The 15729-nt window shown below is 41.8% G+C and overlaps 4 protein-coding genes across 6 annotated transcripts in view; 2 read left to right on the forward strand and 2 right to left on the reverse strand.

Annotated features, from left to right (window-relative positions):
* Positions 1–15729, forward strand: part of LOC124205555 — a 96686-nt gene that overhangs the window by 48118 nt on the left and 32839 nt on the right. The window lies entirely within an intron of this gene.
* The window catches only part of LOC124205541, a 35837-nt gene continuing 22394 nt past the window's right edge, over positions 2287–15729 (reverse strand). The window contains exons 1-7 of one of the 2 annotated variants that reach the window (XM_046602986.1): positions 4451–4668; positions 4238–4339; positions 3836–4145; positions 3615–3769; positions 3338–3542; positions 3029–3274; positions 2287–2943 (exon numbers count right to left, since the gene is read on the reverse strand). In XM_046602986.1, the coding sequence (XP_046458942.1) occupies positions 2462–2943; positions 3029–3274; positions 3338–3542; positions 3615–3769; positions 3836–4145; positions 4238–4339; positions 4451–4579 (1629 nt within the window). In that variant the 5' untranslated portion in view covers positions 4580–4668 and the 3' untranslated portion in view covers positions 2287–2461. Of the gene's footprint in view, positions 2944–3028; positions 3275–3337; positions 3543–3614; positions 3770–3835; positions 4146–4237; positions 4340–4450; positions 4669–15729 lie in introns of those variants that run through there. The other variant, XM_046602988.1, reaches the window with a different exon arrangement.
* LOC124205545 lies at positions 5671–7626 on the reverse strand. The gene is made up of 5 exons (XM_046602993.1): positions 7393–7626; positions 6986–7327; positions 6511–6906; positions 6227–6443; positions 5671–6161 (listed from the first exon to the last, which is right to left on the reverse strand). Exons 1-5 carry the CDS (start codon positions 7479–7481, stop codon positions 5814–5816), a joined length of 1392 nt encoding a protein of 463 aa, XP_046458949.1. The 5' UTR covers positions 7482–7626; the 3' UTR covers positions 5671–5813.
* LOC124205547 (tyramine receptor Ser-2-like) lies at positions 7852–15706 on the forward strand. 2 transcript variants are annotated; one of them, XR_006879375.1, is made up of 3 exons: positions 7852–9782; positions 9883–14402; positions 14506–15706. XR_006879375.1 is itself a non-coding variant. In XM_046602994.1 (3 exons), exons 2-3 carry the CDS (start codon positions 13700–13702, stop codon positions 15045–15047), a joined length of 1245 nt encoding a protein of 414 aa, XP_046458950.1. In that variant the 5' UTR covers positions 7856–9782; positions 9883–13699; the 3' UTR covers positions 15048–15706. The 2 variants fall into 2 exon arrangements, 1 of the variants encoding a protein (XP_046458950.1); XM_046602994.1 differs by having other exon boundaries at positions 7856–9782.

Raw genomic sequence — 15729 nt, forward strand, 5'->3', positions numbered from 1 at the left:
GGTAAGACGACCGTCAACAAACATTTTCGTTCTCTTGGCTCTATTACACCCACACGTTGCGACGGAAGAAAATCGAATTCCATGTGTGTTTAATTCGATTCATATCCCCCATCTGAATTGGTGCGGAGATTATTAGACAGTTGGTGTACACTATCATTTATAAATAAAACAAATAAAATGTTTCCCTCTTGGTTTACAAAAGAGCCCTGGAGGGTCTTATTTATTGCACATTTAAATTTTATCTTGTCTGTGGGTAGGAGGAGCTCAGTGTAACTTGATGAGACGAAATTTTAGATACTTAAATAGTACCGATCAATTCAGTGAATAAGAAAACCGCTAAGAACGTTTATGAGCGGTTTGAATTTATTAGGCGGTAGGTCGATTTAATTGCTATCGATATCTTACTAAGCACGGCTGATTAGAATATTAGTGTCGTCTGCTTTAGTCTTGTTCCAATCTTCACCAGTTTCGAAAAATAGTTTATAGACCGTGGAAAAAGAGACGAAGTTTAATATTTTAAAGAAAATAGAACGACCACTTTGTTGAAAACGTACACTTGGGTGTACGAAAAATAGCACTGTAACAAATAAAACTACAAAAATGTGGTCGTCGTGTCAACTCTGGTGTCGTGGCTCTTAATGGAATGGCCTATTACCCACTCAATACTGTTTGGCAGGTAAATTAAACTAAAAATACTAATTGAATGATTATGGGAACTTAAATAGAAGAGTTAACCTGTTCGACTGTTCCACTTGGGTGAAATATTGATTCCTGACTAGCATGTAGCATGTACAAGCCCTCTGGTAAAGCACATCAATTTGTTTGCGCTGTAACCTTTTCATTTATGTAGATTTCATGCCTAAACCAGCCATCGTGACAACACAATATGCAAAATTTGCTTGTCATAGTATTGACCTGCCAATCTATCATCAGCAATAATCTCAGTATCATCGCTTCCTGGGACTTTTATATTCCTGCGACCTGCTAGATAAAGTGATGCATGACTTGCACAAATGCCGCACATGGAACCTTAAATTCTGCTGTTGAATAACAATGAAGGTTTACCAACTGTCTTATTTTTCAACTTTTCCTTGTTGATTCTGTCTAAATATTTTTCGTAACCCATATTTTTTAATTTAGATAAACAGCATCCTGTTTCACCAGAAAAACTACTGATGTCGGCCGAGTCTCTCTTCTTCCCCATTTCTTTAAATCCCCTATGTCCTCGTGTACACCCATGTGAGTGTGGGTGTATTCACGAGTCTGAGGCCCTTTTTTCCTATCCCGCCTGGTGGATTCAACTTGTTTACGGATGGATGAAGCTGATTGTTGATGCCTGGCTGTATTTCCTATTCATAAAGGTAGGAAAAATGTATTTCTATTCTCAATTGTTGACTACTTGTTGGCGTTGTTTATTAATCGTGACTTAGTACGGAATACGATTATTCCTGAGCTTGGCCTTTGAGTAAATGAACTGTTTTCTCTTGCCGTTTTTGTCGACTCAGTTAGGGCTCATTAAATAACCGTAATTAACTAACACAACATGGTTTAATTGAAATGTTGGACTGTCAACATTTTGGTCTTTCGAAACCTACAGTTTTCATTTTTTTTTTTACACCGGTGGCGTGGCCGTCCATTTCTTGTGGGATTTTCCGTGAAATTCACAGTTTTGTTTTAAATGAAACAAAATGTTTATGTTATTTTTTGCAACATAAGCGTTTCATTGTTAATTTCTATGTTATTTCAAGCTGCGATCAGCATTCAAAATTTTTTTGGGAGGGGGGACGTGGAATCAAAATCAAGTCCCCTGCGGCCCTGCCCTTGATTTTGCAGACGGGTGCTTTCAGCCGTGCACAACTATAATGAGCATGGAACTGTCAAAAAATTTTGAAAAAATTCCAATCCGTTAACGAATTAGAAGCGAATGAATTTTCTCCCATTTCTAGTCTTGTACCCACCTGCATTTTGTAAATCTGGCAATCATAATTGTTTTTTAATTGTCGCGTCCACATTTGTTCAGATAGAAACTTGAAAATTTGTTTGTGATTTCAAAATGTTGATTTGCATCCACAATAAAATTTTCGTCAAGAAATTTGAATCGCTTAATGAATTGGAGTCGATCGAATTTCTTCCCCTTCCCTATTATTTTTTCTCATCCTGCGTCCGCGAGAAGGTGAGAAGGAAATAATCGAAATGAGTTGAGCTTGCATTTTGTAAACTGGCAATCAAAATTGGTTTTCTGTTTGTAACGTCCAGAGTTTTGCAGATAGAAACTTGAAACTTAGTGTGTGTATTTAGTTGTGTATTTGCATTCACAGTCAAATTTTGGTACAGAAATGGCTACCCCTAAAACGAATTTTCTTCCCTTCCCCCTTAAAATTCCCTTCCCCAAATGTTCGTGTCGACGTTAAAGAAAAATGTTTGGGTCGAAAATTGTTCGTGTCGCCGATGAAGTTGAACCTCAAAGGGACGCGACAATTTCCTCCTCCAACATGAAACCCGTGAAATGGGTCAAGTGGTTAATGTCGTCATACAAATACGAGGATGTACCCAAATTAAAAGAAATCTGCACCCAGATTTGGTCGTCTTTTTGCAAGTTCAGCGTCGACTGGAAAGACATTGGACTGTATTGATTAACGGGGCCCTTATTCTCTTGAACAAAACCCGCCCCTATTTTATTCCCGTTCAAATAAAGAAAAGAATCAAACCCAACAGAAGAAGATGAAATTTCAAGATGCGCCGTTCCCGCAAAAGAGAAAAAATAAATTCCCGGTCGCGGTGCCGTGAATTTCCCCGATGTCAAATCCATGGCATATCCCTCGTTCACCAACGCCAACTCGAACGGAATTGGAGTGTTTTGTGGGTAAAATGAAGTATTTCTCTGGACGTAGAAATGGACGGGCGATGATTTGACGTCGACGTATCCGATCCATTTCTGGAAACCTTTTTCATTAATTATAGAATTAAAAAGTAGATAATTGCGATTGATGGATTTACCGGCTTTATTTTGCCGCAATTTAACATTTACCCGCATCGTCAGGGAGTTTAGAGAAATCGCAGTAAACGGATTCCATTTTCGCCGATCCCATGACAGAATAAAATCCGTTCAGGGTGTGGCCAATTAACCGCAAATCTTGGCACGACTTTGGCAGTCCACTGAAGGTCAGCGTACACACGAGTCTGCCAAGCGTGTGGACGCCGGATGAAGTTTCCAGTTGAGTTCGTCCGAAATTCAAACGAGTGACGGGCAGAACATTTTTGTCGGTAATGACACCTGCAAACGAAATTAATTTTATTCATTTTAAGTCTACATAAACGTGGGAATCGTATAACACACCGTCGTCGAATAATTGAAGTGGTGCAAGAGAATCGCAATTGCATTTCGCCACAGGATCGACGCAATTTGCATCGATTCCGCACTGGCAGGTGTGAACTCTGTCCGTGTTACCTCCGGCCCAAAAGTATTGCGGATTTCCCTCTCTGTCGTTCCACCAACTGTAGGCGACGCCATTTAACTCGAACGGGGCAAAGTTGCAATCGTACTAATAACAGAATTAACAATTAAAAACGCGAAAAGAAATAATATAAATTAAAATGATGGAACTGAAACTGACTTTAATCGACTGGTGGCATTCAGTGGATAATTCTATCAAAGCTTTTATTTGTCCAATTGACGAATTGTAGTTGATGGAACGTGAATAGCACCCGGCCTCAGCGCAGTGGCTCACATTTAAAGAAGATTCACTATCGTGTACAATTGAGGTCGATCCTGTTTTTATGGAAATATAATAAATCAGATTATATTTTTCTTTAATTGACATTTTAACTATTTAACCTGATGTCATGTCGCAGTAAACGTAAATTGGGTCATCGCCGACACCTTGGCCGTCCGGATCAATCCAGTGCATTCCGGATGGAAGTGAAGGATCAGTCGCTTGAAGTCCTCTGCATGTCCTTGGGATTCCACTCTTTCCATTTGATCGAATTGAAATTTCCTTATTAACTGAATCAGTGGAAACTGGAAGTTCAGCCGCTTCCAACAGGGAAGTTAATCTTCTTTCTTGGTCCTGAATTTTGACTTCCAGTTGGACATTTTTTTCCTCTAATTGTTTTACTTTCAATGTCAAATCTTGTCTTAGTTCATTCTGTGAAAAGACAATGAAAAGACAAGTCCAATGAAAAGGCAAAAGTGTTTACCCACAGTGAAACTCTGAATTAAACTAAACAGTTGACTTGCATTTAGTTCGAGTTGGGCCTCCAGTTGTGTCACTTTTGCCACTTTTGCCTGCAGTTCAACCGTTGTTGATTCCAAACTTTTCACGACTTGTTTCATTTGAATCTATTGGCAAATGGAATAACATAACATTTAAAATAAGTCCGATTAAAAATAACAAATTGAATCAGACTGTCGACAACATCGCGTGAAAAGGAAATTTCAATTAATTCTCACATAATTTTCCTTCAGTTGTAGGAATTCTTCCTCCAAGGAAAAGGCAGCGCCCGTCGAACTCGGCGTCCAGCAGATGAAAACCAACAGCAAAACAACTTGGGTGAGTGAAACTACCGAAAAATACGTCATTTTGTTGTTGTTCGGAATTGTTAATAATGAGACTGTGACTGCGTTTCCATTTATATAGTACGGCCCATTGTTGCGTCCAACTTAAAGGTTAGTGATAAATTAAGAAAACGGGTCTTTGTGTTTATATGATCCCTGTACATAAGAAGATAAGTTCTATTGTGTGTGCGTCACGGGGACTCCCTTTTTCCCATCTCGCCTGGTGGATTCAACTTTACACCGGATGGATTAAGCAACTGTCGATGCCTGTCCGTTTTTCCCAGGCTCAAAGGTAGGAAAAACATTTATCTTCATCTTTTTATGACTATTTGGGGGCGTGGTTATCAATCGTGCCATGGTACGGACAATGATTGCATGTGCATTGCATGACGCATATTCCACAGTGAGCTATCGGTGGACTGGGACTGTTTTCTCTGGCCGTTTTTGTTGACTCAGTCAAGGTTCATTTTGAAATAACTCATTAGATCAGGCCACTTTTGTAACGCAGAACTTTGTTTGTGGGACAATCAAATCGGAAATATTTGAACTTTATGACCGAACCTTGCGCCACACGGCAGCACCTCCTCGTATCTCTTGCCTAACTGACAAGTGACAAGTTCATATTTTTTTTTAAATTTAAGATTATGGATATCCTTATTTCACTCGTGTTATTAACTTGAATGAAATGCGCAGTACTGGTAGATTTTTTTTTTTACTTCCGGAGAAATTCTGCTGACTAAAATGGCAACAAAGGAGCAGAGATCTATTTAAAGATTAGATGACTGTCCGGCTCAGGTCCTGCTGAAATGTAATTTTGTTCTCTCTATACAACTGTATCCGAGCAGGCCTCAGCCTTTGAGCTGTCAGTCATATGCCAGACGGAAACAGGATAATGCGGGTTCTAGGAGGTTTGCGTGGACCCGGACAACATCCGGAAATCACGCGAATGGAAAAACTTGTGACGCACTAGACTAGCACGCACAATATCAAGATTTTTGTTTCTTCGTGGTTAATTACGTGATAAGGAGTGTCTAGACGGGGTTGAGCGGAATTAAACGGAAAAAAAGTACTCAATTACATTCTCAGCAAAGCACATCAAATTATAATCAATATCATTTGTGTTGAGTGGAGCTTTATATTTTTTAGACCTCCTATGGTCCTGACACCAATTTTACAAAATAAATGATATTGTACTCAAGTAATTATACCGATGATTTGATTATAGCTTGTAGAACTGCAAGGATGTTTTTTTTTTGTTTTAAAGAAATGGCCGTTCACATTTCAGTCTTTGCTTGCGGTAACTACCCGCTTGACAGGCAGCCCGATACGACGGGACAGGTGGAATAATCACAGGTGATGATAAATAGCTAACTGAATTACGATCGCAGTAAATCTCGAAGTCGCCCATGTCTTGCCTCAGATGTAATCTCTCGTCAGGATCGCACGGCCCTTTTGTTCCGATTTCCCAACATTTTTTCGCAATGTGAACGCCGGCATCCGGACTCCAGTACACGTGCCGGCCGTCAGCTGGGCATCCGCCGGAATTTTCTTCACACTGCGGGATGTTGTTGCGCAGCACAAACCATTGCCCGTTCGGACAGGGACCCTATTTTTGAAACAAAATGACGCAAACATTTTTTCCTTTTTGTTTTAATTAGCTGGACGAAATACCTGCGTATTTTGCGTATAGCATTTCTTCTTTTGGACGGAATAAATGACCCGGAGGTCCGACTTTTCTTTGGCCGATTCCAACGGCAAACAGTCGCAAAATCCTTGGTTCTTTGGTCCGTCGTTCAACTCCATGTTTTCCGGACAGTGTTCGGTTGGACCGACAGGAATGCATTGACCTTTGAAGAATGTTTCATCGGGAGACTCGCAGGGTCGTTCGCTTTGTAAAATTCAGTTAATTATACAACATTGCGCAAATTGATTAATTAACAAAATTAAAAATTTACTTGGACAGAAAAAGTAGCCGGGCCGTGTAGATTCTCAAATCTTCTTCTTCTTGCTTCGATTGAGGAACCCGGAAGTCGAAAAATTCGTTGGACTTGTTGACTATGCGCAGCCAGGCTTCTTTGAAATCAATTAAAAGTTTCGGCGACAATTCCGTCTCGTTCGATTCCAGCTCATCGCCCAGCGATTTGAGACGGTTGATCAAATCATCTTTCGTTTCGCTTCTCTTCGGCGTATGCAGCAGGGTCAGGTTGCTTACAGGCCGGATCGATTCCGGCTTAATTTCCTCCTCCGACGAAGGTTCGGTTTCATTCATCTCCGATCCAGTAATAAGTTTTATCTTGTTCTCCTCTTCCGGCGCAGGTAAAAAATGAGCCTCATGGCAAAGGCCGCTGTCACTTGAAAATTTGATTCCACCCACCCGAAATAAAATATTAGATCATCCATAACTGTCAGATTGGGTTACAATTTTCTTACTTGGCCAGAAGAAGTAGGTCGGCCAGGTTGTACGAGTCGGGTCCGTCGCTGATGGGGTCGGCATCTTTGGACGTGTCTTCAATGCGGGACCAAACGTCGACAATATTAGATAAAAGACTCTGGGCTAGTTCCACCGATTTCTTGTAATTGGCTCCGAGATGTTTCAGGATCTTTTTGAGTTCCTCATTCGATTTGCTCATTTCTTTGTCGAGCAGCTCTTTGTGTTTCTCCAATTTTTTCTCGACGTCGATAAACAAGACGAGTGGCTCTCCGTCAGGATCGGCCCTCCTAATAGCCAAAGGCTTCTCTAGACTCACTTCCGCAATTTGGCTGCTGTTTCCCCTGACAACAGGAAATGAATGAATTAATTCTAAAGCGTATATGCGCAACAATGATTCATTTCTCACCTTTTGCTAGAGAGCGGTAGACAAAGCAGCTCGGAGAACAGCGGAATAACCAGGAAGAAACTTTGAAATAAAAATGTAATCCTCGTCATTTTTCTCGACAGCCCCGTGTGGTATTACTTTTGAATAAATCAGGGCCCAATCCTTTTTACCGGCGCTTGATTCAATATCCTGTGCGGTAATCGGATGTAAGAGCGGCACATGCGAACATCCCCAAAGCCCTTGCCACTATTGGACTCGGCAACCAAGTTAGTTATTCCTTTTATACTTTCCAAAGTGAGCCGAGCATGATGGGACATTGGTAATCTGCTCCGTTATAGCCGCGAGGCCATCGCATTACAATTTTATGGACAAACAAAACACTGAGATTAACCCCCCTCCCGAGATGAACGGATACTCGACCGGCGCCTGGTTTAAAAGGGTGTTAACGACCAAAAAGAATTCCTGGGCTCAGATTTTGTTGCACACGTCGAGAGAACCAGAAATATCCTTTTAAAAAAGAAAAATCAATTTCTTTAGATTTGACCTAGCTATAGGCTATTATACGTGCGCTAACGAGCCTACATTATCCAAATGAGTTGGTTAATACTTCAACATTTTCTTCACAGTTGTAATTATATCTATTTAATCGTGTCAAGCTGTTTAGAACTTTAGATTTTGTTGAGATAGTCGAGAGACCCGAATTGGTGATATGTTATCGCCCTTTGAAAATGTTCGTTCTTTTGAAAGTAGAACTTTTTGGGAAGTTCACTATGTAACGAGTCACCTTCGACTCGAATCCTCACGAAACTTTTCCTCCATCGTTTTATATCAATATAACATTCAAAAGAGTTTGGTTTTATCAGTTCGCCGAGCGATAAATGGGGTCGCACAGTGAAGCACCGGTGGGCGGTGGCGTCTTTTATTCCATTAAACATGTAGGACGAGTGGCTTGAAATAATTAATCCACTGTTATAACTAATAAAATAAGAGTCCTCAACTGAAGAAACGAAAACAATTTGATGCTTGATTTACTCCCTTCTCCGTTAGACATGATGGAGATGGGAACATCAAATTCACCTTTGCAACAAGTTAAAAAACCTGATTCCATTTAAATAATTGATTCGAAAGAACAGAGAAGCTGGAATGGACGGCTGTCTCTGGAAGTGAAGCTATATATACATCGCCGTTGCCATTGACAACCGATCCAGACCTCTCCCATTCGTCCGGATGGTATATAGTTTAATAAGCATCCTGGCTTTTAGTAGGCCTTTAGATGTTATTACGGATTTGGCTTATACATATAATCTGACAGTCAACAGGAAAACATTTATTCCATCACAGCACAGGGGTCGTATGCCTTTTTACTTCAAGGTAATAACGCGGGAAAAAAAGATATTCAAATCTAATTGGCTAATCAATTATATTGATCCTGTTCTTTCGAGAATCGCATTAATTCAACATGACAAAGTTTGAACAATATAATCATTTAATCAAGGTTGCCAAGTGCCGACGGGGAAAATCGCATTTTGATGGGGGGAGTGTGTGAATGACGTCATAGTAGTCCTATATACCGAGTTGGCGCACGGCTATAATTGTCATGCGCAATAGGATTCTCATCACTAACGCGGCGGAATATATTAAATCCAGACAGAGCTATCCGCTCTTCCCAGTCGGTTATAAATACACGTTCCGCACAATGGGCGGACGTGGTGAGGCTGGTGTCACTACTAACGTTACCCTCCCGTGGTGGAACAACACACTCGAATTTCAAATCATGGATCAACATTTCACACGAGCTCAGGAGATTTTTCGGTCGTCGGTCGTCGCCGTCGGACTATTTCTGAACGCTCTCGTGTTCGCCGTAGTGGGTTTGTCGCGACAGTTGCGCTATTACCCTCGCCACATTTTCTGGGCCGCCATTTCCTTCTTCGAATGCCTTTTCTTGGTCGAGTACGCCCTGGAATTGGCCGTCGTGATCGATCAAGACGGCCAGGCCTGTCGGATATTACTTTTAATTTACCCGGTCGACTACTCCCTACTGTTGTCGTGTCTCCTGCTGGCCGCCATCGACCGATACGTGTCGATTGTGCGCTACGAATGGTACAAGGCCAACGTCACCAATCGCGGGGTCGTCTTGTTGATCGCCATCGTGTCCGTCGTATCGTTTTCCATCATCACCAGTCCGTTTTGGACCGGCCATCAATCGATTGACAACTGCACCGTTAATTTGACTCACGTGAATCGGGTTTTCGTGTGGGATTTGTTGCTGGGCCTCGCTTGCGTCGCTCTCCACTTGAACATTTTCATTCGGACGAGAGCTCTCGTCCGGCAGTATGTGCCCAGCTCTCGTCAGACGCCCATAACGGTCAGATTTTTACGGTCGTCCGTCGGCCCTCCCAACGCCAGTTCTGGTATATAACCTTTTATTATCTCTGCTGTCGTATATAGGCCTAATTGATTCTTAATTCATTTAGACATTTTTTTACTATATCATTGGTTTGAAATGAGCAGAGCTAGGAGTGAGTCAGAACAATTTGCCCACGTCAACGGGAAGAGTGTTTATCACGATTCCCGAAAATCTGACGACCAACAAACGGGACAGTTTGCATAATCAACGGAATTCTTCGCTACCCCAGCAGCCGGCCAGGAATGAAGGATTTCCCAGGTCGACGAAACGCTCAAAAATCCATCGACTGGAAATTCAGGCGGCCTTGATCATGTCGGCCAACATTTTGCCGTTTTCGCTGTGCACTTTTCCCGTTTCGTGTTACGCCATCGCTCTGTACTGGTGCCTCCGGCTGGACGGTGACTGCGACACCATTCTGCTCACGTGGACTTACATGTGGGACTTGTTTATGCTGCACAGCATCTACAATCCCGTCATGTTTATGAGCACCAGTCCCGAATTCTGGAAGGCCCTCGTCCGCATCACGAGGAAATGGACCGAATTGTTTCACGTTGGCTTTCACGACGAGAATTAGGCAATTCAATTGTTGTTGAGCGTTTCGCAATGTTTGATTGTGTTCCTGGTATTCGTGGCCGGCAACATTTCTTGTATACTGATTGTTGCGTGCACATAATCGTTCAATTCGCTCGTCCATTTCAGCTCGTCCGCATCGCACGTTTTGTATTCAAATAATGAAGTGGCCCAAAGGGGTTTTGTGGGGGCTGATGCTTGCTGCGCATTGGGTCGAGGTCTTTCAATTTTGAATATAATACTCTCCTACCTGTTGCGCCATTCCTCATCATAAATGTATATAGACTACAAGCTTCCCTAAAATGATAACAACATTTATTAATATAAGTTTTCTATCGACGTCAATTCCTTTTTTACTTAGCGCGTTTTAATGCGTTTTCTACTGGCAATAAAAATGGCTAGACAGCTAGTTAATTCTAGTCAATCAATAGGTTTTGGGACAGCACGGCACGTGTCTATCGTTAACCTTTCGCCGTAACATATGATTCTAAAAATAACTCTAATAAAGGCTGAATAGCAAACTGACCTATTGCCGCCAAAACGTTCCGCGCATGCGAAACGGAATATACCTGTTAATGTCCGAAACAGTTTGAAAAGATATTAGACCGGTAGATTGATGACTTAGTCGTTGATAACACATCAAGATGGACGAATCAGTGGTTAATACTACTAACGTACTTCCACTATCCTGGTGGGAGACGTTCGACTACCCCGTCATGGAGCAGCGCATCTCCCTGGCCCAATATTTTTACCGGACGTCGGTCATTTTCGTCGGATGGTTGGCCAATTACTTTATCGTGTTGGTGACGACTTTTTCGCCGTATTTGCGCCATCCCCGCCACATTTTTTGGGCCGCCATTTCGCTAATAGAATTCTTGTTTTTACTCAACACCGCCCTCGAGCTCATCACCGTCCAAAATCGGGATTACTCCGTCTGCCCATTTTGGGTCATTTTCTATCTCGCCGATGACTCGGCCCTGATGCTCTGCCATTTGCTGGCAACCGTCGACCGCTACTTGTCCATCGCCTGCTACGAATGGTACAAGGCGAACGTCACCAATCGGGCCGTCATCCTGTTGATCACGCTGGCTCTGGCCTTGTCGTTCGTCGTCATCACGAGTCCGTTCTGGACGGGCTACAAGTCGATTTACACCTGCACCGTCAATTTGACTCACGTGCTTTCGGTCAATGTCTGGAATTTGTTGCTGGGCATCGTTTGCCTCCTTCTACAATTCAAGATCTTTGACAAAACCAAGACGCTCGTTCGTAATTACGTGCCGAAATACCGTCGCTCCCTGTCCGCCAGCGTCAAATTCGTTCAGTCCATTCCGCCGGCTGATAGTGGAAATTCCGGTAAGTCTGGAATCGATTTGGTTTTATCTTTTGTTTGGAAATTCTATTTGAATGAACAATTCGTCGTATGTATAGGAGGTGAGAGAACCGAGTCGAGAGTTTCCATCACGTTCCACGAACCACCTGATCCTGGAACTGAGAACGGAGATGATCGAATGGATCAGCTGCCGTCGGTCACGGATCTGGAAGACGCCGAATGTTTTTCGCGGAAGCCAAAGGGATCGCGAATCGGCCGGATGGAAGTTCAAGCCGCCCACAATTTGTTCGTCAACATTTTGACGTTTTGGTTGTGCACCCTGCCGATGAGCTGTTGCGTTTTGGTGACCTACTGGTGCGTCTGGGTGAAAGGCGATTGCGATGTCATTTTCCAAACGTGGATCTACGTGTGGAACGCGTACATTCTCCACAGCATTTACAATCCCGTCATGCACATGTTCACCTGCTCCGAATTTCACCAATCGCTTTTCGAAATGAAAGAACATTTCATCAGCAAATGCTGTGCCACCGAATAGATATAAGGAAATTTTATTTGAAATCAAAATGACTTGAATGTATTAACTTCCAGGTTCTTTTCACGCATTTGATAACTGAATGCACGTTATTTATACCGATCTTTATCCTCTCATTTTTGCATTGATCCTTTCCCATACAGAGTGAATCAGCGGACCTATTTTTATAGCCTATTAGTATAGCAAGGCTGTATATATTCATGTGGCCTGGGCATAGAAATAGGAAAGCAGTATTCATTCCAGGTTTCTTTTATAGAAAGATAAATCTGTCGTTTGATTGAAAGAAAATTTAATCAGCTTATATAGCTACTTGACTATACTCACCTAATGTACCTGAAAAGCAGTTCCTATGTATCATCCTATGATACAGCCGCCTTGTAATCCCTAGACCAGACTTTATTGTAGCTATGTACATCACCGGGCGCGCTCCTTATCGTCGTTTTTCTTAGACTGAACAACAGGTGTGTTTTGTAGAGCAATTCGGTTTTTCTTGGTTATATTTGCTATGATACTTGTATACATGGAGGTATCTGTTCCGAACTAGGTACAAGTTGGGCACATCCTTCCACGCTAGACTGCAATTTCACCAATGATGTGCTCGCTATACCCCAACATTTTACCTGCGTTCGTGGACCAGTGTTCCTGAAGTTGTGAAATATCAACTTACTCTTTTCCACTGTATCAAAGTTTCCCGCTGCTACGATATAGGCAGTTGTCAGGTAATTTGACTTGACAACGTTGGCTTTGCCTCCCGATCAATATGTAATGTATAGCATCTCAGATTGAAATAACCTTTCATTTATGAATAATTTCTACTCATTAGCACTAGTAAAAATGGTGCCTTAAATTGAATTTGGTCTAAAATCAATTAGCGGTTCCGTTGCGCTGCAATAGGTAAATCAAAAGTTCAAAAATAATCAATTAAAATGGGAGCCTTACAATTTTGTGAACATTTAAATTTGACGAAATAATGATTCAGGAATATGAAGAAGTTTTTCTTACAATTTTTCTTTGTGGGTTAGTTGATGACGCAACATTTTCCTAGAAAAATCGTTTGAATTTTGAAGGTTATGTAGTCCTATCGGCCGCACAGTGTTGCCATGGCTCTTTTTCTCTATTTTAATTAGTTTCTCTTTCCCTTATATTTTTGACTACCCTCTCCCTGGTTTCCTGTTGTTGACAATTTAGGGAATCGGTATAGGAAAACAGTTGGGATATATCCTACGTTCAGTCGACGACCATCCCAGTATGGGAGAAGAGCTCTTATAGGATCACCGATAACCGAGAATAACGTGTCTAGTCTCTGTTCACTGTGAAAAATTGACAAATAGTTCGTGGAAGGCTCAGTGGCTGAATGCGTGGCTCCGTAGTAATGTAACATCGTTGCGCATGCGAGGAGCCAATTCTGTTGAAGCAATAAAGAACACAATATCAACGAGTCTGGATTCTTTGGTGCGAGACTGCATTCTGTCGTGTTCCCAACGCCAGAATGGACGGAAATAAATCAGCGCTCGCCAATAACATAACGTTGGGTAAATATGATTATCTAGTCATGGAACAGGACATCTCTGCAGTCCAACTTTTATTTCGAACGTCGGTTATTGGTGTTGGGATCCTGTTGAATTGTGTCGTCCTCTCTGTGGTGACCTTTTCACGTCAGCTTCACTATCCCCGCCACATTTTTTGGGCTGCCATTTCCATCTTCGAGTGCCTTTTCCTAGTCGATATGGCACTCGAGTTGGTGACAGTGCTCAGACGCGATTACTTGGCCTGTCAGTTTGTAATCCTTTTTTATCCGGTCGACTATTCGATCCTGTTGATCTGCATGTCGCTGGCCGCATTGGATCGCTACTTGTCCATCGTTCGCTTCGAGTGGTATCAGGCGAACGTCACCAATCGAGGTGTTATTCTGTTGATTGCGATTGCGGTTGGGATAACATACGTCATTTTTACGAGTCCATTTTGGACGGGCTACCGCTCAATTTTCACCTGCACCACCACTATAATCCACAGCGTTTGGGCCTTCACGTGGAATTTGTTCTTGGGCATCGTTTGCGTCGTTCTTCACTTCAAGATCTTCATTGAAACTAAAACTCTCATTCGTCAATATGTTCCCAAATATTGTCGTAAGCCTGTCACGGTCAAGTTTGAGAATAAATCCTTCATCCGACAGCCTAGTAACATCAGCTCTGGTAACTTTTTGATCAATTATCATATATTTTTCTTTTGATAAGCTGCATTTACTTAAAGTTTTAATTGAAACATAACCTATTACTTTGCCTCATTGTGCTATAGGTCCTAGTTTGAAAAACATCGAAACGACTGAACAAGTTCTATCCACCGTTTCCCAAAATCCTTCCGGTGTTGGAGGAGAAAATACATCGATCCTTTTTCAAGATCCTGAATTCATGATGCAGACGCACGTCAGCCATCAACAAGATAGCACGGAAGAATGTCATCACGATTCTCATCTGCCACCTGCATCTCAGGCCATCAACAATCTAGGCGACACTGAATCTTTTCCCTGGATGCCAATCCGCTCGAAAATCAGCCGACTCGAAGTTCAAGCCGCTCTCAACTTGTCCGTCAACATTCTGCCGTTTTGGCTGTGTACCCTTCCTGTGTCTTGTAATACCATTGTCTTTTACTGGTGCATCCGGCTGGAAGCCAACTGTGACAACTTTATGGTAACATTGATTTATTTTTGGGACATCTTTATGCTTCATAGTGTTTATAATCCAATCATGTACATGGCCACTTGTTCGGAATTCCGGCGGGCCTTTCTTCGCATCGTAAAGAAGTTGTCAAACAAATTTGATTTTGCTTTACGCAAGTAATTATAATTTATCCTCCTCTCGTTGCTGCTATTAACTAGCCTACCTGTTGTTGTTGAATTGAATAGTCCGCTCGATCGACCGATAGTCGTCTCGATAAGTCAACTGCCGAAGTCTGTTTGTCGTATGCCGTAATATTACGTTACGTAAGATATCAAATTTCTGTTCCCTATTTCTTTATCCTTTCAAACGGGAATGGAAAGTGATTAATCTCTGGGTTTACAAAAAATTCAGATTTTTGCCAAATCTTTTCATACTTCCCAAATCGATTTCTGCAAAGTCGAATGTTCTTATGACATAGGAGCTTATAACCTACTTGCTTTTATTATTTTCAACTGTTTGAAAAAAACTGACCTTTCTGAATTCAATATCAAATGAGGATTGGGCGAACGAAGTGCTTAGGAAAAGGTGGTTGCCATGTGAGCCACAATAGGAAAACAAGAAGCTCGACCATTGTTTTTCGCAAAATTTTTGGATTTCATCTTGAATGTTGTAAAATGGGGGGATGCAACTTAAATAATCCTTTTTATTTTTTCCATTGCGGCAACCTGTTGCTATGGTAACCTTCATATTTATATTCAAATGCGTCAAATTATGCTTGAGCTCAACCTACCATACGATTACATGTTGTAAACCTATAAAACAAACAACTTAAATGATGACTTTTATTTATTATCCTTTTGCT

Source organism: Daphnia pulex, chromosome 10, assembly GCF_021134715.1.
Source record: "Daphnia pulex isolate KAP4 chromosome 10, ASM2113471v1".
Lineage (NCBI taxonomy): Eukaryota > Metazoa > Arthropoda > Branchiopoda > Diplostraca > Daphniidae > Daphnia > Daphnia pulex.